The sequence below is a fragment of the Pseudorca crassidens genome, chromosome 13 (genome assembly GCF_039906515.1).
Source record: "Pseudorca crassidens isolate mPseCra1 chromosome 13, mPseCra1.hap1, whole genome shotgun sequence".
In the NCBI taxonomy this organism is placed as follows: Eukaryota; Metazoa; Chordata; class Mammalia; order Artiodactyla; family Delphinidae; genus Pseudorca; species Pseudorca crassidens.
In genome coordinates this window covers 27,844,254-27,867,142 of record NC_090308.1, presented here as the reverse complement: position 1 = coordinate 27,867,142, position 22,889 = coordinate 27,844,254, and the positions used below count along the sequence as shown (strand labels likewise).

Here is a 22,889-nt window from a genome sequence, read left to right as displayed (position 1 = left end):
AAGCCATCCTTAAATGGCTTTTAAGGATGCTAGCACAGCATCAGGGGGCTGACAAGTGTCTAAACTGAAGTGGTAGTAGAAGGGATAAAAAGGAGGGAAACTTGGATAAATGTTAAAGAAATCAGTTTAGCAGGAATTTGTGCTTGATTGAAGGTTGGGGCAGAGAGAATCTAGTGTGACTTCCAAGTGCCTGGTTTGACTAACTGAAAGGGAGACGATGCCTTTCACTGAGAGAGAACACCAACAACTTAGCCTATTCTGATTTCAAAACTTTGCTTGGCATGTTCTTTGGAATGAGTCATTCTATGCAAAACCTTTTGACAGTCTTCAAAAGAAACCAATAAATCCATAACATGGCACAAGACTCTATACCACTACGCTGGAAACACATCAGGTTTTGCATTGATAACATCTGTTCCCACGTTACATTTTCAAAGAAACCTATTTACTGTGAAATGCTTTTAGGATTTGAATCAACATTATCATCATGAAAATTCTGATATTTACATACTGAAAGGTATCTTTAAGTACACTGCAGTGAGTTTTTTTAAACTTTTAAACATTAATAATACCAACTTCATATATCGATATATAGCAAATTGTGAATTTTAAAAAGTAATAGTCTGAAGATAAAAAGTATCTTCTTTCGGGCTTCCCTTGTGACGCAGTGGTTGAGAGTCCGCCTGCCAATGCAGGGGAAGCGGGTTCGTGCCCCGATCTGGGAAGATACCACATGCCGTGGAGCTGCTGGGACCGTGAGCCATGGCCGCTGAGCCTGCGCGTCCAGAGCCTGTGCTCCGCAACGGGAGAGGCCACAACAGTGAGAGGCCCGCGTACCACAAAAAAAAAAAAAAAAAAAAAAAAAAAGATTGTAAACAATTTGATATAGTTTCTTTAGAGGCTATTTTTCTTTAGAGGCTATTTTCTTTATGAAAAGTAAAATGTTTGCTTAACACAAGTATTTAAACCAAATTAAGATAATTCTGCGAACTGACATTTTACAAAAGCTAACTGACTATTTTTATTTATTTCCTTAGACCCACTACTAACACCAAAAAGTAAATTAGAATAAATAATTCCATAGATGTCACAACTTTTGTAGTATTGGTTTTACACTTCCACAGATTTTTTATATTTCTAGCAATAAAGTTAAATGGAAAAAGTAGAGAGATGGTATACTTTATCCCAACAGGGTTCATTCACATTTTAAATTATGTAACCCACTTGATTTGAAGGGCCAAAGAAAATAAAAACTACCTTAAAGCTATTCCCCTGTCCTCGTTCTGGTGGAGGAAAGAACTTCATCTTCTTAGACTGTGGGTTCAGATGGAAGGAAGGAAGGAAGGAGGGAGAAAGGAAAGGAAAGGAAAGGAAAGAAGGAAGGAGGAAAGACATACTAGTGATTAGAAAAGATGCCAGTTCTTACCAAATGGTTTCCACAAAGACTAAGAAAGCTTTTCATATTTGCTGGACATAAGCACTCATTCACTCACTGAGTTTATGACTAGTTTCAAAATGGACGGCTCCTTAAGGTAAAGGAATGGAATTCAATATTACATGAAGACATATTAAAGTAAATAAATAAAGATAAATATATAATGATAGGATAGAAAGGGAAGAAATAAAATTCAGAAAAACAATATGTGAAAAAAACATGCTTTGAAAGAAGACAGCTGCAGAGTCAAGTTGCCAAAAGGACAAGGATCTATATAAATACTAGAAATAAAGCACTACTTCTAAGATTAAAACAATGGTATTGATATAATTTGTAAGGTTATCAACCTTTACCCGAGGGCAGAATTGAATCCATGTGGGGGAATCCAATTTGAGAAGAATTACAAGAGCGTAAAGGGGGAGGAATTAAAAGTTGGAGGCTACCATAGAGTAGTGAACTCAGGGTTTGGAATAAAAAACCTGGGTTTAAACAATCCCAGCTCTTCAATTTATTACCTGTGTGACCCTGGGCAAATCACTTCACCTCTCTTAACCCTCAGTTACCCCCACCCAAAACTAGGGAAAATTATATATGAGAGGGGAAAAACCATAGGCAGAAAGATAAGAACTGCTATGGGGATTAAAGATAATATATGACAAAGCCTGTTGTAAACTCTAACACACAAATACCAGGCATTAAATGTATTTTTTTAAATATTTATTTATTTATTTTTGGCTGTGTCAGGTCTTAGTTTTGGCATGAGGGATATTTTGTCGCAGCAGGCACAAGGGCTTCTCTCTAGCTGTGGCATGGGCTCCAAAGCGCGGGCTCCAAAGTGTGTAGGCTCAGTAGTTGCGGTGCACGGCTCTCTAGTTGTGGCACTTGGGCTTAGTTGCCCCGCGGCACGTGGGATCTTTGTTCCCTGACCAGGGATTGAACTCGCATCCCCTGCATTGGAAGGTGGATTCTTAACCACTGGACTACCAGGGAAGTCCCCATTTAATGCATTTTTTTAAAAAAAGCAACACATGCACACGACAGCTCCAGCTAATTCCTCATTAATTGTCAACAGCACCACAAATATTTATGTGCGTACCTGTGCTCAAGATCCTGCTCCAGGAACTGAGTATATAGAAAGTCAGAAGATACACCTCTCTCCTCTAGTTTATAATCAAAACTCAACATGCGATAAGGCACATCATAAAAAATAAAGACAGAGAAAAGAGATAAGTAAATATCAAAGGAAGGTAACGTAGGCCATATGCTCAATAAAAGGCAGGGAATAGAGGCATGAACACAACTCACCGGTGGGCACGCTGATTGTGGATTAGGGAAGTCTAAGAGGATTTCAGAAGAAAGGTTGGGCTTCAGCGGGGCCTGAGGGATGGGGGGGGGCACTTATGTAAACAGAGAGGAGGAAGGAAAGCATTGCAGGCAGGAGGCATGGTGTAAGCAAAGGCCCTGAGATTGCCAATGCTTTTTTTGGGAGGAAGCAGAGTGAACAGAGCGTGGCGGGAGATAAGGTTAGAAGGGAGGTGTGTTGTAAAGCAGAACGACACTCAGCCAATGCGCCCAACTGGAGCTATACAGGTTGTGCTTAGCCAGGCCTTCTGATTGGTCGGTACATGAGCCATCCCAGTTATTAAATGCCATAACCCCCCGGGGGTAGGCCGAGTAGGCACAGAGGCCAGAGCAAGCTCAAGACAGGGAATGCCAAGTGGAGGAGTTCAGGTCTTATCTTCTCAACATTAGGGAGTCAGTTATGGGATTTTAACATACGATTGAACTGCCAAAAGTGGTTAGAGTGAGATTGACTCGCTTGTGGTGAGTTGAGAATGGATGGGGGAGAAAGAGATCATAGGGGGGAAATTCGTTGATGCGGGGCTGTTATGGTAGTTCATGGTGAAGTAATGATAATCTAGGAGAAGGTGGTGACGATAGGAGTGGAACAGAGGCCTTGAACGATCAAGAATCATCTAGCAAAATGCCCCGTTCCTTCTGCAAGCTCGTGCTTCACACAGTGCAATAAAAACAAACTGTGGGGGCTTCCCTGGTGGCGCAGCGGTTGAGAGTCCGCCTGCCGATGCAGGGGTCACGGGTTCGTGCCCCGGTGCGGGAAGATCCCACATGCCGCGGAGCGGCTGGGCCCGTGAGCCATGGCCGCTGAGCCTGCGCGTCCGGAGCCTGTGCTCCGCAACAGGAAAGGCCACAGCAGTGAGAGGCCCGCGTACCGCAAAAAAAAAACAACTGTGGAAACATTGTCAGGTATATAGAGGTAAAATGGGAGACCTAGGTATTTTGGGGGAAAGCAGAATATTAAAGACTGGAAGCACCTTTCAAGCTCTCTCCTGCAATCTCCACATTTTGAAGGTTTGGAATACGAGGCTCAGAGAAATTGCCATCTGCTGTATGTTTGATGACCTGCCTTGCCCACCTTGTCATTTCGTTACTCCGATAAGCCCCTAAGTGTGACTGTTGTTTCTGTTACAATTTCTATTAATAACAGCTCTTGGGCTTCCCTGGTGGCACAGTGGTTAGGAATTCGCCTGCCAATGCAGGGGACACGGGTTCGAGCCCTGGTCCAGGAAGATCCCACATGCCACAGAGCAACTAAGCCTGTGCGCCACAACTACTGAGCCTGAGCTCTAGATCCCGCGAGCCACAACTACTGAAGCCTGCGCGCCTAGAGCCCATGCTCCCAACAAGAGAAACCACCGCAATGAGAAGCCCGCACACCACAACAAAGAGTAGCCCCTGCTCGCCACACCAGAGAAAAGCCCACTTGCAGCAATGAAGACCCAATGCAGCCAAAAATAAAATAAATAAAATAAATTAATAAAAAAAAAAGATTTTAAATGCCAAAAAAAAAAAAAAAAGCTCGTTAGTTTGTTTACTGACTCTGAAAGCTGCTAGTTTACATTTACTACACATGTGGAGGAAGTATGGAGAGGCAGGAGGAATTGGCCACGAACAGTTGTGAGAAGAGAGGGGAGAAAAATTACTTCTGTAAACTGGTTTTGAGGACTTTCTCCCAAAGCTTTGAAAAGACAGGACTGCCACTTGGGGAAAAGTTACTGTCTAAAGCAAAAAGAGGTGAGGCCTTCATCCTCTCAGAAGTGATTTTCAAACTGTCCTTCACTACCTGTAAGCAGGGCACAAAAACAACATAGGGTTCCTAACCAGGATATATTAACAATAGAATGGAATGGGTTGGAATGGAATAGAGTAGAATAATGTGAGTCATGATCCAAAATGTTTGAAAGCCACTGCCCAGTAAATATTTTTTTTCAACGTAAAGGAAAACCGGGACTTCCCTGGTGGTCCAGTGGGTAAGACTCCATGCTCCCAATGCACGGGACCCGGGTTCGATCCCTGGTTGGGGAACTAGATCCCGCATGCATGCCACAACTAAGAAGTCCGCATGATGCAACGAAGATCCCAAGTGCCGTAACTAAGACCTGGCACAGCCAAAATACATACATACATACATACAATAAATATTTTTTAAAAAGCATTCTTTAAAAAAAATAAAGTGGGCTTCCCTGGTGGCGCAGTAGTTGGGAGTCCGCCTGCCAATGCAGGGGACACGGGTTCGTGCCCTGGTCTGGGAAGATCCCACATGCCGCGGAGCGGCTGGGCCCGTGAGCCATGGCTGTTGGGCCTGCGCGTCCGGAGCCTGTGCTCCGCAACGGGAGAGGCCACAAGAGTGAGAGGCCCGCATACCGCAAAAAAATAAATAAATAAATAAAGGAAAACCTTTCAAAGTCAGCTGATAAATACAGAATCCTATCAAAAGAAGAAAAGATAATAACATTTATTTATATATATCTAGAAACTTTCTTTACTTCCCAAGAGGTCTCTCCACCTAGCTCCTACACTCAGTCTCAACCTTGTCTTTCAACCTCTTAAATATTCTCCAAAGACTTGCCCTTGGCCATCTCTCTGTACAATGCCTATTAGCAAAGCCAGGCTATACCACAATTACTGCCTTCACGCAGATAACTCTTAACTGTTGTAGCATTTGCCACTTTTTATGGGGCAAATACTCCAACCAGAGCCAATTTCAAGCTACTCACACAACTTCACTGAACACAAAATTGGAAAGAAATGCACATTCGCATATATTACATCGTATTTCCATCATGCAGAGGTAATAGAGATAAACTCAAAAGCATATTTAACAGTGAAATGTAGTAAAATAATTAGGAAATGATGAGTTTTTAATATTTATTATCTTTTAAAATCTATTTAATTGTAGATTTATGTAATTTAGCATTTAATAATGTCCGTGTCTAAGGACTGGCTCCCAAAGCTTTGCCCCAGGACACCGCTGTCCCAGCTCGACCTCTCCCACAGGCTCTGATCCCACACTCTCTACCACCTGCTCACCAGCTCTACCCGGATCTCTTCCAAAAGAAACCACAAAGTTAACATACCGAAATCTAAACTCACTTTCCTCTTTGAATCTCCTTAGCACTCACTTCTCTTCCCCTCTTGACTTCCCTATTTCTATTAATGGTGCCTCCAAATAGCCATCCAATCAGTTGTTACAGTCTTGAAGGTTCTGCCTCTGCAGTGTTCTTAGGATCTGCCCCCTCCTTTCCATTCTAAATAGGGTTACTGTCCTAGTCCAGCCCAATTAACTGACTGACCTCTTCTCCTACCCCTTTTTCTCACTCCAATCTATTTGTGACACTGTTAGATTAAACTTCCAAATGCACCGCTCTGATAATGTAGATCTTTCCATTCAACACTCTGACCTGGCCTTCAAAACTCTCCTTGCTCCAGGAAATCTGGCCACCTCCTTATTCCCTGTGCTTGGAATACATCTTGTGGTTCCCGATCGTGTGCTTTTGCTCACAGTTTTCCCTTCCTCTGGAATGTCCTTCCCACATCACACACAAAAAACCCCTCATACCTTTTATTTAAGACAAAGTTCAAATGGCAATGAAAATATGCGGTTTGGTTGTCACAGGAATACACATATAAGTTTATGAAGATCTGGAGGTTGAAAACAAACAGGAAATACCAAACCCAGTAATCCTTTAAGGATAAAATTTTTTTGGTCACCATCCTGTATGGAGGCTCTGTGAAACATATTGCACTAAGCACTTCCCCATTGTTATTACTAAAAGGTTTGCTGTGAGCCAACATGAGGTTTATCTCAAACCTATGGATTTCAATTATACATGCTACAGCTGTCATTCATTAACTGAAATGATCAAGCATTGTCTGTACTTTAACCATTTGGTGTTTACTGTAATTATTTCCCTCTTAATGCTCTGAACCAAATTGGCTTGAGGGGGTGGGAAATGGTGGGTGGTTAGAGACATGGGGCCCCTGGGGCCTGGTCTGTCACCACCATTGATCCTCCTTCATCTTTGGGACGCTGCTCACAGGTATTAAAGATCCACCATGTGCCCAGAATTGCTCAGCAGTCAGAAGCAAAAACGCTGGAATCTACATCTTTCTTCTGTCAGCCCTTCCCCTCAGCGTTTAGAGTAAAATAAAATGCTTTAAGTGCTTACTTTCTGGAGGAGAAGATGATCATAATGATGACCAGCGTGTGATCAAGTGATTCCTTTTCTTTCAAGTTTCAAATATGAGGCTGAAGTTTAGTAGTAAAGGAAGAAGAGATAGGAGGCCACAGCCCAGCGGCCACTGGCACCAACTTTCCCATGGACCTAAGTTGTCTTGGGTTTCTGAGAGCTTGATTCCTTAGCCCAGGAGAGGTGAAAGAGAATGAGGTAGGGGAAGGTGGTGAGAGGCAACAGGCAGAGGGAAAAGTGTTTTGAAGCAGGCTGACTTCACTCTAATACCAAGATAGTCAATGACTGATTCAGAGACGGCTTCCGTGAAAACTGTTTGGATACTTCTTAAAAATGCAGAGTTTCCTGGGCCCTGCCACAAACCTATGGAATCATCTAGTCTCTAGGGGGATGGCCTGGGACTGTGCATTTTTCATGGATACACTTAGTGATTCTTATTCTAAAGACTGAGGATCACTGGTTTAATGTTGTCCAACTATGGCCTGCAGGCTGGATATGGCTTTCAAGCTAAAAATGGTTTTTACATTTTTAAAGGGTTGTAAAGAAAAGAAAAAGAAAAGTAGAAGAAGATGCAACACAGCCCCAAAAAAGTCTAAAACACTTGTTATCTGGCCCTTTACAGAAAAGTTTGCTGACCCTCATCTAGCACATTGCAAATAAAAGGCTATATCTGAATTTAGATCTAACCGAGGCCTGCCACACTAAAATAACTGATGCAGCAGATCTTTAAAAAAAAAAAAAGATTTTGATACTAATGAAATATATAATGTTGTCATCTAAAAATGCATTTGCAATAATTATAAGTGGAGAAAGGAAATGTATAAATATAGTTACAGTTCATATTCTGCAATGTCTTTGAAAATACATTTTCATCCATACAAGAATTTATAATTCCATTTGATTCTATCCTTCCACATACTTATCAGGTGGCAATATATCCCAAATTAGCCTAGTAAAATCATTGCATGCATACTCTTTATCAGACTATATTTGTCCCCATCCATATTTTTGTCACACATATGAGGGAAAAAATGTAAACCTAAACTCCAAAATGTCTGGGGAATGACAATATTATAAATTCTCAAAACAACATGTATGAAAATGATGCACAAAGGGAATAAAGGAAATAAAATTGAATTTGGTATTTTCTACTTAAAAGGAGTTTAAGAATCATAGACCACTTCCATCTCCTAAAAATCCTGGGAAAGAGGTGGTGAGCTCACTTTGGGAAGGGTTCAGACACTCTTATTGTGCCAAACAGGCTCACTCTTATTGTGCCAAACAGGCTCAGCATTTGGGAATCATGCCAGTTAGATTCATAATAATCCCAAAGACAGATGCAGTTACTTTAAGGGTGGGTTCTAGATGTTTGTTCTAGGTATTTTTTTTTAATTTGTTTATTTTTGATATGGAGAAAGAAACTTTATTATAGAAACTAGAAATAAACATTGGCTTTTAAAATATATTAACTTGCAAGTGACTTGTCTTTCAAGACTGTGAACTGAATTATCTCACAATAATTTTGTTTCAGTGTTATTTTTTTTTCCTCAGGAAGAAAGGAATGTTAAAACCTAACTAGAAACTAACACTTTTTGATAAGGATTTAAACTATATTACAATGTTAAGAAACAAAGTTTAAAACACCAGATAAAATCTTGAAACCAAGCATGCTTCACCATTTAATAAAATTGTGACTCATTTCAGTAAGAAAATGCTTTTTTAGTAAGAAAAATGCTTTCTGAGCTAAGTTTGAACTGCCGGGGCACATGGGACACTCACAAACCCAGTCAGCAGAAGTCTCAAACTCCTATAAGATTAAAGGAAAAATAAATTAGTGTGTACAGAGAATGAAAAAAAAAAAATCCCCAATGGTACAAGTGTATAAACGGAAGTAAAACTAAAACTCCCCTAAAATCCCCCAATCATCAATCCTTATAAATTCAGCACTTATATTCTCCCTCTGCTTCTTCGGGAGCCCCTACTTAGATGAACACGAAGGTCTTTCGTGATTTTTATCTCGTAAAACAAAGACTCGTAAACTATGCTCAACGTGGATACCGACCTCCGTATCACAAACTGTTGAACTTTTAAAACCATGCAAGCACACGTGGGGTTTCCTGAGTTCTGCTGGGGGCGGGCTGTTTGGAACCCTGTGGATTTTGCAGGTGTGTAATCCAGGGCGCGCGCTGCATTCTGCACGGGCAGAGGTGTGTGGTGGGCGCCGCCTGGGCCGGGCAGGGTGGGTGGGGCCGGGCGTGTGCCCCGGTGAGAATGAAGGCATGTGACAATGCGAAGGTGGCGTGTTGGCTCCAGGATCTGGGTGGAGAGTGAAAGCTCCGCCGGGGTGCGCCATGTGTGAGCGGTGATAGCTCCAGCCCCACTCGTACTTAAGTGTCTTTGGTCATCAAGTTAAATTAGACATGATCTTTATTTAAAAAAAAACAAAAACAAAAACATAGCCAAACATTCTATGCAAACGTATGCTCCCATCCCCTACTACCTATCCCCCAATCCAACATTGTCCCATCGCCAGGGAGCTGAGTTTTAAACCCTGCAGAAAATCCAATCTCAAATGCCGGAGTCCCCCACCCCCCTTGCCGCCTCTGCGACAGTGAGGCAGAGCCCGGCGAGCTCGGTTCGGGTGCCCAGGAGCAAGCCGAGTGGGGCGACGGCGGTGCGGCCACCGAAAAGGAGGGGAGGAGGCATCAGTGGGACGTGGCGCGGCCCTGCGCGGCCCATGCCGCGGAGCGGGTTTTGCTCAGGAAAGGGCGCCGCCGCGGCCCCCGGCCGCCCCTCCCTGGCCCCGGGCTATCCGCCCGCGCGCCGCCTGGGCCTCGCAGCGCGCCAGGAGCAGCTTGGCGGCGCGAGAGCCGAAGGGGAGCGGCGGCCCCGCCGGCCGGGCAGCCCGGCGGGCGGCAGACAAGGCTACCGCGGAGGCGGTGGACAGGGCGCGTGCGCACTGCAGGGGCGCCAGATTTGGCGGGAGGGGGAGTGTCCAAAGCTCTTTGTTTGATGGCATCTCTGTTTACAGAGTTTACACTTTAATATCAACCTGTTTCCTCCTCCTCCTTCTCCTCCTCCGCGACCTCCTCCTCCTCCTCCTCCTCTTTCTCCTGAGAAACTTCGCCCCGGCGGTGCGGAGCGCCACTGCGCAGCCGGGGAGGGACGCAGGCAGGCGGCGGGCAGCGGGAGGCGGCAGCCCAGTGCGGTTCCCGCGGCTCCCAGCGGAGCCCCGCGCCCGCCGCGCCATGGCCCGGAGACCCCGGCACAGGTAACGGGGATCCCGGGCGGGCGGCCGCGGGCGGGGGCGCGCTGGGCGCCAGGCGCCGGGAGAGCAGGTGGGAAATGGTTCCCGGATCTTCTGCGGGGCTGTCAGATCCTGCGAGGACCTAGAGCCCCTGCCTTGGCAGCAGAAGCCGCTCGAGGGACTGATGAATGGAAGAGCCTATGCGAGAAACGCATTAGGACGTTGGGAAGCACTCCCTGCGGCTCATTTTGCAAGTTGCACGGGGGTACGTTCTCTCTAGGGGGAAAAAAGCACGTTCCAGCCGGGGGCAGAGCGGTGCCCACCATTCCCGGGGAGCCCACTAGGTCCCTGGCTTGATGCCGCGGATGTCGGCGAGGGAGTCGCAGCGTAATTGCTGGATGCATTGCGATATGTTTGGACTTGGAAGTGCAGAGCATATGGCAGATATAGGGAAAATGCCGGATTGTATAGTAGCTGCAGGTAGTTCATGTAAATTTCATTCATTCTTTATGGAGGCGAAGAAGAGTGTCAGCTGACAGGCGGCTGGAAAGAAGATTGTAGGGGAGGAAAGGGTCTCTACATCTGCAAATTGTTTTAAGCCCTGGTTTTGAAGGTTCTAATCATTATTCTCTGCGAGGCTTTTACTTCTAAAGCAAACATTGCACACCCGCTCCCACGCACCCGCGACGCACATGTCAACCGCACTTGGGGAGGCTCGCCGGGTATCTTGAATGAAGTGCCCTTACATTTCGGCCGGAAGGAGGGGAATAGGGAGCGGAGGAGGAAAAGACTGGTCCGAACTGTCACTTGCTGAAGCTCCCGCTTCCACCAGTCTCTGGACTTCCCGGACTGGACGCGCCGGAGCTCCCTGCGGGTGGCCGGGTGTAGTCGCTCGCTCGGCGGCCGTCACGGTTGCCACTCAACGGAAAGGGACTGAGGCGGGCAGCACCCAAGGCCGCTGCCGCGCAACCGGGACGCAATCCCCCGGAGCTCTTCCCCTGTGCAAGAGGTCCCGGCGCGGCGCGCGCACGTGGACCCGGCCGAGGTCGCCGTTCCTCCCCGCGCCCAGCTCTGCAGCCTCAGGTCGCCCTGTCGGAGGAGGGGAGACGGGACGGACCCTCGCCAGGAGGTTTTGGGAAAAAGTCCCCGGAGGCAAAGTAAACCCACCCTCTTTTCCTCGGGTTTTTTGATTTTCTTTTACTTATTTGTTTTCGAATCAGCGATCACGGGTCCTCTTGCAGAGCTAGGAAGTTGCAAAGAGCGTGGGTGTGGGCCCCGCTGCAGCACCCTCGGCCGGGCCTGGCCGGGCGGGGAGCGGCACCAAGGCATGGCCGGGTGCCGGAGAAAAAGGGAGGCGACTTGGGGGGCCGCTGGCTCCCTAAGCTTCGTCCAGGGCCCGGCCGCGCGGGGCAGGGGTGCTGCCCCTTAAGTGGTTTCACCTTCGCCCTTGGGACTTAACAGTAGAGCAACGGAGGTCACTTATTTTTTCGAGAGCGGAAACTAGGAGGAATAGGAGAAGGAGGGAGCTGGGAAGGGGTGCTGGGAGGAGGCGCGGGGGAGGCTCCGCGCCCCGAGTTCTCGACTGTCCCCGCGGGGCGGGGCCGCGCAGGTTCCCTGTGGCTCCCAGGTAGCAGAGAGGGGAGGCGGCCAGGAGGGGCGGGAGCCTTGAACCTGCTTCAGGGGGAAGAGAAACCCGGCTGCGGGCTCGAAGCCGTTTCTTGCAAGGCGAACGTCAACTCGGCAGGGATTATTAACCAGGTCAGCGAAATGAGTCTGAACCCTGTTTCTAGAATCACAGTAGCGGCCACAAGGCACTTCCTCCCGCTCCCCTCCCTTTTCCCAACCCCCAACACTTCTTTTCTTTTTCGTTTCTTTGCACGGTTTGTTTCCTTGACAGAATGTAATATTCATAGTCGTACTCTTGTAACCACACCAGGTCTAGCAGGTGGGGAGTCGGGTGCATCAAGCTTGAAATCAGCCTTTGAGAGTCTTCTGACTGTTGGGTCTGAGATCTTCTCAGAGCAGATAAAGGAAAAGTTATTTCAGGTCCTTAGTAGAAATTAATCATGCTTAGACGACCCGGACAATTTAGAACGAGGAAATCTCATGCAAAGCTCAAAGGCGAGACCCGCGCCTAGCCTGCTGATGGACCCAGGAGCTGACAGTGTGAGCAGCCCTGGGCTCGCCCTGCTCCCCTCATGGCCTCTTCAGGACCTGCGGAAGTTGCACACCAAGTTTTCCCCGAGACTTTGCTTTTGCACATCTCTGATTTTGCACATTTCTGCTTAATTTTTAAGAGTCATGGAAGATGTGGAATTATCCCTTATTAGCCCTGGAAAATACCTTACAAGTAAAATCCAAGCCCTTTGTATAGGCGAGCAACTGAGGTCGTGAGAGAGAGGAAGTGATTTGTCCAAGTCACGCAGCTAGGTGGAGGCAGAACTAGCACCTTTGCCTCCAGAACCCTAGTCCTGTTTGATGTCTATTCTCTCTCACCTGGTGTAGGCTGCCCCCTATGGGCAGCTGAATTTGTTGCTTATTCCTGAGTGTTGATCTGTTGCCCAGACAGTGGTGTCCAATTACTGATTTGGAAAACCTGTCCTCACACCAAGGGAGGGAAAGGGCGAGGTGGTGGAGGGATGAATTGGGAGATTGAGACTGACATATATACACTAGTATGTATAGAATAGATAACTAATAAAAACCTGAAAAAAATATATAGTCCTCAGTTCTGAAAACGTGATCTCCAGATCCACCCAAACCCCCAAAGTTGAATTCAGTTGAATCTATGACTCCACTTTCAGATTACTCTGGTTTTCTTGGTATCCCTGATATTTCACAAGGGTGCCACCTCACTTGGGGGGCTTTCCAAGGAGTTCCCTATGAACCTTTCAAAAGCTCTAGGATTATAACTTTTTTTTTTCCACCTTATGATGCTTGTGCTTTTTATTAAAGGGAAACTACTGTAATTTTTAATCAGAAGTTGGTTTAGAGCCCCTTGTTGACAATGTGAAACAGGATCAGGCTCTTGTTTAAAAGGATAGGTACTAAGTGAAAGATGGTTATAGATTATAAACACAGTTTAGTGGTCTTTTTTGTGGTGGCGTTTTAAGTTTGGATCACATCCTACTTATCGCTATGCATCCTGGACCTTCAGATTCTTTCCCAAAATAATAGTTTTAAATTATAAGAACCTCAAATTCAGGATTTTGGGTAAGCATTTTTGCTTGCTGGTAAGGGATGGGTAATATATACTTGTAAGTTACTTTTGGAAGACAAAACCTGATATGAACATACATTTTCCTTTTAGAATAATGATCTGCATTATGATATTGCTTTATATCATTATTTTTATCGCTCTTAGTTTGATGGAATTCTCAATATTACAATTATAAATTTTAGTAAATTTTTAAAGATAGTATAATTTTTCCTCATATCTTAAGTTTTATAAGTAAAATTATAACTAAAAGTAAACTTGCTGTAAAATGACTCTCACCTATCCATTAATAAACATTACGTATAAAGTTACTTCAAAAGTCATCAAAATTTATAGTTTTGGTCAAGTAGGTAAAAGAAAAAACTCTTTTGAAAACAGTAATGGGTTCCTTTTAAACCCACCTGGGGGAATCCCTCAGTTTTGAATTAGGTACATTTTAAGATCTTTCAAAAACCATTCAGTCAGAGGTAGAAAAAACATGAGTAAGATTCTGACTATCATGTGGCCTAATTATTCACTTGGTTACTCTGGAAACTGAGGATTGTAAATGTGGCCACAAGTTGGATCAACCTGGCCTGGAGTTTTGAACTGTTTGGTATTAATGTTATCTACAAAGCAGTTTGATCACTTGATCATTTATCCTTTGTCAGGTTTTTAAATCCTTTCCTTTTAGATTCTCTTAATCTTCTAATCTTTAAGGGATGACTATAATTACATTGTTGGGTGCATTACTTCTTGAATTTTTTTCTCTTAATAAAACACCAGTCCCATTAGGATAACATAATTGAGGTTTTTTTAATTGTATTTGGGAAATATTACTTAAATGATGGGACGTATACCAAAGGTTTTGCGAGTGTACTTATGTAAAGGACATGGGCTCTCGTTCCTTTTATTGTCCTTAACATTAAGTTTTAAACTTAAACCTTCATTGGTTGGAAGGTTGCCAATTGTGTAACTTGTCACTGGTCTAACATTAACAGCAGGTTTAAACACGCAGAGCAATAGAAAGTACCAGGTCCTTTGCCGTATCTGTGGATACCAATAACAGCAGAACCAGTTTACAATCCTAGAGCAACAGAGTGCCAAAAACAGTCTCGTTATGCAAGTTTTCAAAGTTTTATCTTCGTAACCTTTGAAAAGATTGTTGAGGAGTTTTGGTGTAAGTTTTGTAATCCAGTCGTTTGAATCCTCTTGTTTCAGTCCACATCTGCCCATTTTTATTTCTGCAGCATCTACAGTAGTGACGAGGATGATGAAGACATTGAGATGTGTGACCATGATTATGATGGGCTGCTTCCCAAGTCTGGAAAGCGTCACTTGGGGAAAACTAGGTGGACCAGGGAAGAGGTAACTAATCACGTAATCAAAACATGGGGAAAAACCTAGAGTGCATCCATTTATAAAGGACAAAATTTCAGCTAAACTACAGATGTTCAAACTCCTTAGCGGACCCTCTGACTCTTATCCTAGCCTGCCTCACCACTCCCCCACATGGACACTATACCATCCTTTTCCAAACTTTTTGCAGTTGTTTGAAGGTCCCCTCCTCACTTTGTTTTATCTGTGTTTCCTTCTGCCTATTCTGTTCTTGTCCCTTTGCCCCACAAATTCTTACTACTTCTTTTTTTTTTTGGCTTCTCGGGCCTCTCACTGTTGTGGCCTCTCCCGCTGCGGAGCACAGGCTCCGGACGCGCAGGCTCAGCGGCCATGGCTCACGGGCCCAGCCGCTCCGCGGCATGTGGGATCTTCCCGGGCCGGGGCACAAATCCGTGTCCCCTGCATCGGCAGGCAGACTCTCAACCACTGCGCCACCAGGGAAGCCCCTTACTACTTCTTCATCACTTGTGAAGACATCACTTCTTCTGTGAAGCCATCCTTGGCTTCCCCAGACAGGTTGGATTCGTCCTCCAACCAATGGATACATACATGTTCTTATTTATTGTTGCTGTAATGTATATGCCCCCCCGCCCAGTAGACTGTAAGTCTGCTGAGGGCAGAGCTAAACGTCTATTCATTTTTGTGTTCCCTGAACCCAGAATCGATTGCCACAAAGTGGAATATTAACAGATGTTCCCTGAACAAATGAATGAATTGCTATTTCCAAAAACAAAACAAAAGAATAAAGCAAAACACTCACAGAACTTGTCTTGTTATAATGGGTTCATTTAACATTCTTGATATATAATATTACACAGAGGAATATATGTGGATGTCTGTTCTGAAAGCATTCAAAAATGGATGGAGGTATGTCTCCTTCTCACCTCTGTTTGTCTGCTAGCTTATCAAATCTTGATCTCTATGGGAATGGAAAAATGCTTAGGAGGCAAAATTATTAATGTAAGAGAAAAGTTGCTTTTTTCTTCCAAGTTCTTTAAAAAATTTTTGCTACCAATTGTAGAAGATTTCATGTTAGAATAAATGGTATTGACTCTTCTTCGGTTTCATCCTGTCCTCCTTCACTTAAACCAGAACTCTCATTGACAGGCAGACGGGATTTCCAGTGAGGTCCATAGGAAATCCATAATTTACCTACGGAAATTGTGCACTTGGGTGATTCTCAGCGATTTAGAAGTTCTGTTTGTAACACTGGTTTCCTAATTGCTGTGACTGTGTCATAGCGAGGACTCACATTGTGTGTGAAAAGTTACCTTTGCAGAAACATGAGGATTCTCTTTTGCTTGAACATGTTTAGAAAGACACTTGTGAACTGAAAGAGTTCACCCTGACGTTTAGCGTCTTCTGTGTTCTAATAAGTTTGGTCTCATTTAAATTGTCAACACATTGATACAAAAGCTGAATGATTTTCTTACATCATACATGCCTTCGAGTGTAATTAAGAAAAGTGATCTTACATTTTTTTATATGAAAGAGGTTGAACTTACTAAATGTTAGACTAGAGCTTGAACTATTTCTTACTGAGAGTCTATCTATTGCCATAGTTCAATGTCTCTTACGTCAAACACTGGCGTTCATTACTTTTTTCCCACAAAGTAAAATTTTAAAAGTTACCATATGTTAAACATTCAATGCGCCAGGCATTGTGCTAAAGTTTTGCGTAATTAACTCATATAATCCCCAAATAACCCTGCTGACATCATCGTTTCCATTGTACAGATGACAATACTAATGTCCAGAAAAGCAAAATGATATACCCAGGTTTATACAGCTAATCAGTAGCTGAGTTAAGATTCAAACTCTGGTCTGTCTGACTCTAAATAAATCTATGCTGTAAACCAGTATATCACCTTAATATTTGTTGAATTTGGTTATTTTTGAGAGATTTTTTTTGGTGAGGGGTTGGTTCCCCTTTAACTCTAACTTGAATAGAGTTGTACAGTAAATGACTGATATCCTAGGATTACCTTTAAATGTCTTAGGATGAAAAACTAAAGAAGCTGGTGGAACAGAATGGAACAGATGACTGGAAAGTTATTGCCAATTATCTCCCGGTGAGTTAGTAATTTTTTTCTTTCTGTAAAAGGAAATCTTCTCCCAAAGATTTAAATAAGATATTGTAGGAGATGATATTAAGACATTACATATTTGCTTGTATATAAGAAGTAAGGGAGAAATGCCTTATCTGTAACTTATATTTCTTTTGTAATGCATATAATTAAAATTTCTAAATATATTTTTTTTTTCTTTTTTTTTTTTTTTTTTTTTTTGCGGTACGCGGGCCTCTCACTGTTGTGGCCTCTCCCACCGCGGAGCACAGGCTCCGGACGCGCAGGCTCAGCAGCCATGGCTCACGGGCCCATCCGCTCCGCGGCATGTGGGATCTTCCCGGACCGGGGCACGAACCCGTGTCCCCTGCATCGGCAGGCGGACTCTCAACCACTGCGCCACCAGGGAAGCCCTCTAAATATATTTTTAAAGGATTTTTACAATGTATTTTAAACGTTTGCTTCTTATTTTATCTTTTAATTTTTTAGAATAATATAAATTAGCATTTTGATGATTTGTTGTATGGTAGATGACTAAACTCATGGTACTTCCCCCAAGTCAGCTTCTTTTAAATTTCCTATTTTTTCAATAGCCATAATTTTGGTACCCTGGTTTAAAATTTTGGCGTTCTTTTAGACTTATCATACTCCCCCATCCCCTACAATCAAGCGAGGATTAAGGAATCTGGGATTCCTTTGTTTATTCTTCTCACCGTTCCGTACGTTCGGCCCCTTTCCCTCTTCTCTGGCCGATTGCATTGCCTTCATAACTGGCTTTCCTACTTGTAGCTTTCCACTTTCCCATACATTCCAGACACCACTGACAGATGGAGCTTCATAAAATGCAGCTGTACTTTACTTTTCAAAACTAGCAACAGTAACTTCGAGTCTCACACATCAGGTAAACTGCCTGGCACATGAGGGCCTTCCCATATGCCTCAACTTACAGCCCCAGTTCTGTTTCCTACTTCCCCTCTGTAAGCAGGTTTGGTTGAATTCATTTCTGCTTTCCCTCCTGAGGGCTTTTGTCCCTGGTGATGCCACCTCCTAAAATGTTCTAGCCATCCTTCAAAGTCCATGCCAAGAGCTTTTCTGTACTCCTTCTAAGGAAACGTAATTTCTCCTCCTCAGAAGATGCTCCTTTTTCCACCCCAATATCATTTTACTTTGGTCTCTTCTTGCATATGAATCAAATTCTGCCCTCTGTTAGTTAATTATATATTTGTCTTTTACTTCTTACAAGACTATAAACTCTTATAAAACAGGGCCTATCTTTATTCACCTTTGTTCTTTCCACAATATTAACACTTGTGGTCCTAAATTGAAGCACATCTCTTAGTTTGAATGGGAATCAAACTTGAGTCATTTAGAGTGGGTTTCCATAGAAGTCCAACATCAATATGGAATCGCTAAGAAGTCCTAATCCATGTGGGTACTTCCAAATGCAATACACTGAGGTTAAGGTTAAGTTAAATTGACAACCAGGTATACAGTACGATGATCCTTTAGTTCACATGGCAGGACTATTTCCCTGAGGATGCAGAGCTTCTAATTTTAGATGCAACTTTGATATATTCTTTGTATGTTCTTTAGCTGTAAGTAATGGGCTCTCCAGATATGCCCTAAACTATGTTCTTGAATGTTTTCACTGCATATTGTCCGTGTGTGATTTTTATTACAGCAGTCTTCATGTGCTTATCACATCGTATCTGTATGACAGTGCACACTTTATCTTATTTGCCTAGAATCGAACAGATGTGCAGTGCCAGCACCGATGGCAGAAAGTACTAAACCCTGAGCTTATCAAGGGTCCTTGGACCAAAGAAGAAGATCAGAGAGTAAGTTCTTTCTCCGTTGGTGTGTGAATCACAATTATGAATATTCCCCAACATTGTTGACTATTTCCCAACTTGAAGAAACAGGTAAAGTGTGCAAACAGGAAGCAGAGGACTCCATTCCCATATTTCCCATGAATGAAAGAGGATTTTTAGAAATTTTCTAAAGATCTTGTAACATGAAGAATGATTACACTGACTCATTACATAACATTAAAACATAGGTTATTTTTGTGTGTTTATCTGAAGGTGATAGAGCTTGTACAGAAATACGGTCCGAAACGTTGGTCTGTTATTGCCAAGCACTTAAAGGGGAGAATTGGAAAACAATGTAGGGAGAGGTGGCATAACCACTTGAATCCAGAAGTTAAGAAAACCTCCTGGACAGAAGAGGAAGACAGAATTATTTACCAGGCACACAAGAGACTGGGGAACAGATGGGCAGAAATCGCAAAGCTACTGCCTGGACGGTAATAATATGTCAAAAAATATATTGATTGGGAAGAATGAGGGAGTGGGTATTGAACATTCTGCTTTAAAATGTATGGTGAGTGAATTACATTTTATCGATGGTAAATGTTTCACAAGATAAACTAGATCCATAGCTTTTACAACTGGAAGAGATCTTAGAGTTTACCTGGTTGAGGACTTCCAGAATCCACCCAACAGTGAGCTTGGGCCAACTTTCCTCAGCCTCAGTTGCCCCATTTGCAAAACGGGGTATAACCTACTTCGTAGGCCCAATGCTAGTATCAAGTAAAACAAATGTCAGAGCACTTTGTAAACTACGAAACACATAGAAGCAAACCAAGGGTAGACAGTTTGTCTTTGGTCTGAGTTCACACAGCTGGTTAAGTGACCAGAAGGAATTTGGCCACCATTTTCCTGATACCATGTTCATTTCATTATACCACTTGGCTTAATTTTTTCTTTGGAATAAAGAAAGATTGTATTTCTAGAATTATCATACTGCTTCCAGGTTTTTAAATAATGTCATTGTTAAGCTTTCTTTTTAATGAACAAAGCACGAAAATGACCTCATTATGAGGGATATCTATGGAAGCTCATTTTTGTCCCACTTTCCCCATTTAAACAGTTTATAACGGATGTCATTTAGTTTGGAAGATACTAATTATAAATCTTACATTAAAATATTGTAGGATAGGAAACATTTTAAATATTTTTATTCTTGAGCTTCATAACCCCAAAGTGGAGAAAGGGTCATTTCAAAGAAGGCTGTGGCTCTCATGGTCTATGCAGTGTTCTCTTGTGATGTTCTGAAACATTTCCTCCCTCCTGGTTCAGTATAAGCTTAGAGAATTCAAGAGGTTGATAAAAGGAGGCCTTTTCTCCCATATGGTCTGAAAGGATATGCTGTTGATTCTTCCAAAAATTTAAGGGGCAATTGAACTTCCTCTTTCTTTAGCATACATTCCCCCACCCCCATCGAAATAGTAAAAGGGAGGCTTAAAACCGTTTTTTTGAATTGAGAAACTGTTTTCCTGAGAACTGAAAAACCTTAGTAAAAATGCTTTGCAGTTTGAAAATATATTGGGGAGTTAGCCTCTTTCCCTTCGGGATCCCATTTTGCATTTTCGCCTCTGGTTATGGTTCCATTTGCCTGGTTATGGAACCATTTGAGGTAGTTTTCAAAAGGTGGGCATTTTTTTTACTCAAAATCTCTGGCTAGTGCTATTCTAGATAAAGAGTAGACGCTGAGACGGCAGCAACGTCATTATTGCTCACCAAACTTTACTGAGTGCCTGTTGTGATGTGTAGGCCCTGCTAAGCCACGCTCAAAGGAGTAATTTTCTAGAACAGCCAGAACTTTAAGTTGTATTAGAGTCTTGTATCACAATCAGAATAAACATGAAGGGTGTTTTATTGGAAATATTCTTAACAAGGAAACAAAATGGCTAAAAGATTTCAGCATTTATAGAAAACTATATAAGTTCCATATTATGTAATTTAGAGAAACCTATCAATTTTTAATTAGGTGATAGTGGAAGCATGATTTTTAGGAGGCAGAGAAGACAGAAACGATTAAAAGGAAAGAAACACTCGTAGTGGACCAAAAGAAAGGGTCTCTGTTAGAAACCGTTTTCTGTCAATTAACTGTAATCTGAATTGAAATTTTTGTTTGTAAAATGTGTATGTGATATATTTCTGTGCAGAACTGATAATGCTATCAAGAACCACTGGAATTCTACCATGCGTCGCAAGGTCGAGCAGGAAGGTTATCTGCAGGAGTCTTCTAAAGCCAGCCAGCCACCAGTGGCCACAAGTTTTCAGAAGAACAGCCATTTGATGGGTTTTGCCCATGCTCTACCTTCAGCTCAACTCCCTCCAACTGGCCAGCCCTCAGTTAACAATGACTATTCCTATTACCACGTTTCTGAAGCACAAAACGTAAGCCATTCCTCAGAATTTAGTTTAATGAGAGAGATGTTATTTTAGCTCCAGGTAATAATGATACCTTTCAGGTGCATACTTCTCAGCTTTCATGAACATGACCATGATCACGATCAATCGAGAGGGGTAGGTGTTGTTAGCCCTGATACGGATCCAGAAATGAGGATGTTAAGTGATTTGTCCAGGGTTACACAGCTCATAGAGATAGTACAGACTAAAACCCAAGTTGTTTGATTCTAACTTGCTGCTTCGAATCTAATTTGGGAAGTTAGCTTTTGGATGTAAATTTACTTATCAAGGTACTGCTGAAGAAGAATGGGGGTATGGAGGTGCAGTTGTATCTAATACTTTTCTCTGCTCAAATGAAAAGTGAATGTAATATTACATTTAAAGAGGAAATAGTTTGACCCTGAAATTTAACAGATAATTGTAAGTTCAATTCTGGTAGTGATCTAGCTGAAGTATCTTAATTTATTCATTCAGTAAGTGTTTACCTTCTTACTGTGAATCAGGAGCAGTTTTGTGACTGACATCTGGCATCTTTTGTCTTCCTTTGAATCGGTGTGATTCTTTCTTCATTTCTTGATATTTATATTTATGGACAAAAATCTTCAAAATGGGTGGGAAAAGAAGAATAAAGAGAAAAAAATCAAGAAACTTGAATCTTAAAATCAGCAATAATAAATGGTGAAACTTATCCAAGAATTCAGAGCTCATAAGCAAATTCTATGCAAAACATATTAGTAGCTTTTACTCTTCTCTGTCTGTTCCATATATTTGACTACAGACCTTCCTGACTGGTCTCAGGTGAATGAACTATCTTAAGAGGTGCTATACTCTTTCCTAAAGCTCATAATAGTTCACAGGAACATATTTTTATTTATAAACAGCTAGTGCCATCCGTTTTTACCATCAAAACTTTCATACACTCGTGAATGTACTTTAGATTATATTTTTCTTTCTGTTTCACTCTAAGGAATACTTCCTATCAGGATCGATGAGCACCTTAAATTTCTTTCGCTCTGTTGCTTTAGCTCTTTAACAATTATTAAAGGCTTGGCTAAAATTTCAAATTGGAGTTGGGTTTTATTTATTTATTTTGCTTTGTGAATTTTATCAGAAAAGTGTTTGTTTGTTTGTTTTCCTTAGTCCTAGAGCAAAACTTCAGGAAGCCAACAAGTCCCCTGAAGCACATGTAACCATGAATGTCTCGGCCTTTGTTTGTTTTGCCTTTTTTTAAAATTTAATTTTATTTATTTTTTATACAGCAGGCTCTTATTAGTTATCTATTTTATACACATTAGTGTATATATGTTTTGCCTTTTTGATGTAGGTCTCCAGTCACGTCCCATATCCTGTAGCGTTACATGTAAATATAGTCAATGTCCCTCAGCCAGCTGCTGCAGCCATTCAGGTAAGCCCATTTTCAGATCATTTCATGAAGAAACTCATTAGCTACTCGAGGCACAGTTCTGTTTCTTTCATCCCAACGATTATTTGCACCTGATCCACTGAAGTTAAAAGAAATGGGGGCTGTGGGGAGGTGGGCAGAGCTCTGGCCAGCAAGCTACACTTTCGGAGTGAATTAGTGCCAGAATTCTCAGGTTCTCTGATGTTAGAAGTTGAAACAATCCCTCCGTCAGCATCTCCTCTAGCCTCAGGTTTCACATCCCTCCCTTATGTCTGGGATAACATTCAGAGATTTCTACAGTGGCCAGATTCCGTTGGCGTTTGTTCCACGCCAGGGCTCT

The 22,889-nt window shown here is 42.7% G+C and overlaps 1 protein-coding gene across 6 annotated transcripts in view; it reads left to right on the top strand.

Moving 5' to 3' along the window:
• The first annotated feature begins 10,105 nt into the window (after positions 1–10,105).
• Positions 10,106–22,889, top strand: part of MYB (MYB proto-oncogene, transcription factor) — a 35,440-nt gene continuing 22,656 nt past the window's right edge. For 3 of the 6 annotated variants that reach the window (XM_067702018.1, XM_067702022.1, XM_067702017.1), the window contains exons 1-7: positions 10,108–10,255; positions 14,678–14,795; positions 16,826–16,897; positions 18,637–18,729; positions 18,976–19,196; positions 20,901–21,135; positions 22,472–22,552. In XM_067702018.1, coding sequence (XP_067558119.1) covers positions 10,233–10,255; positions 14,678–14,795; positions 16,826–16,897; positions 18,637–18,729; positions 18,976–19,196; positions 20,901–21,135; positions 22,472–22,552 — 843 coding nt within the window. In that variant the 5' untranslated portion in view covers positions 10,108–10,232. Of the gene's footprint in view, positions 10,256–14,677; positions 14,796–16,825; positions 16,898–18,636; positions 18,730–18,975; positions 19,197–20,900; positions 21,136–22,471; positions 22,553–22,889 lie in introns of all 6 variants that reach the window. The other 3 variants (XM_067702021.1, XM_067702019.1, XM_067702016.1) reach the window with 2 other exon arrangements.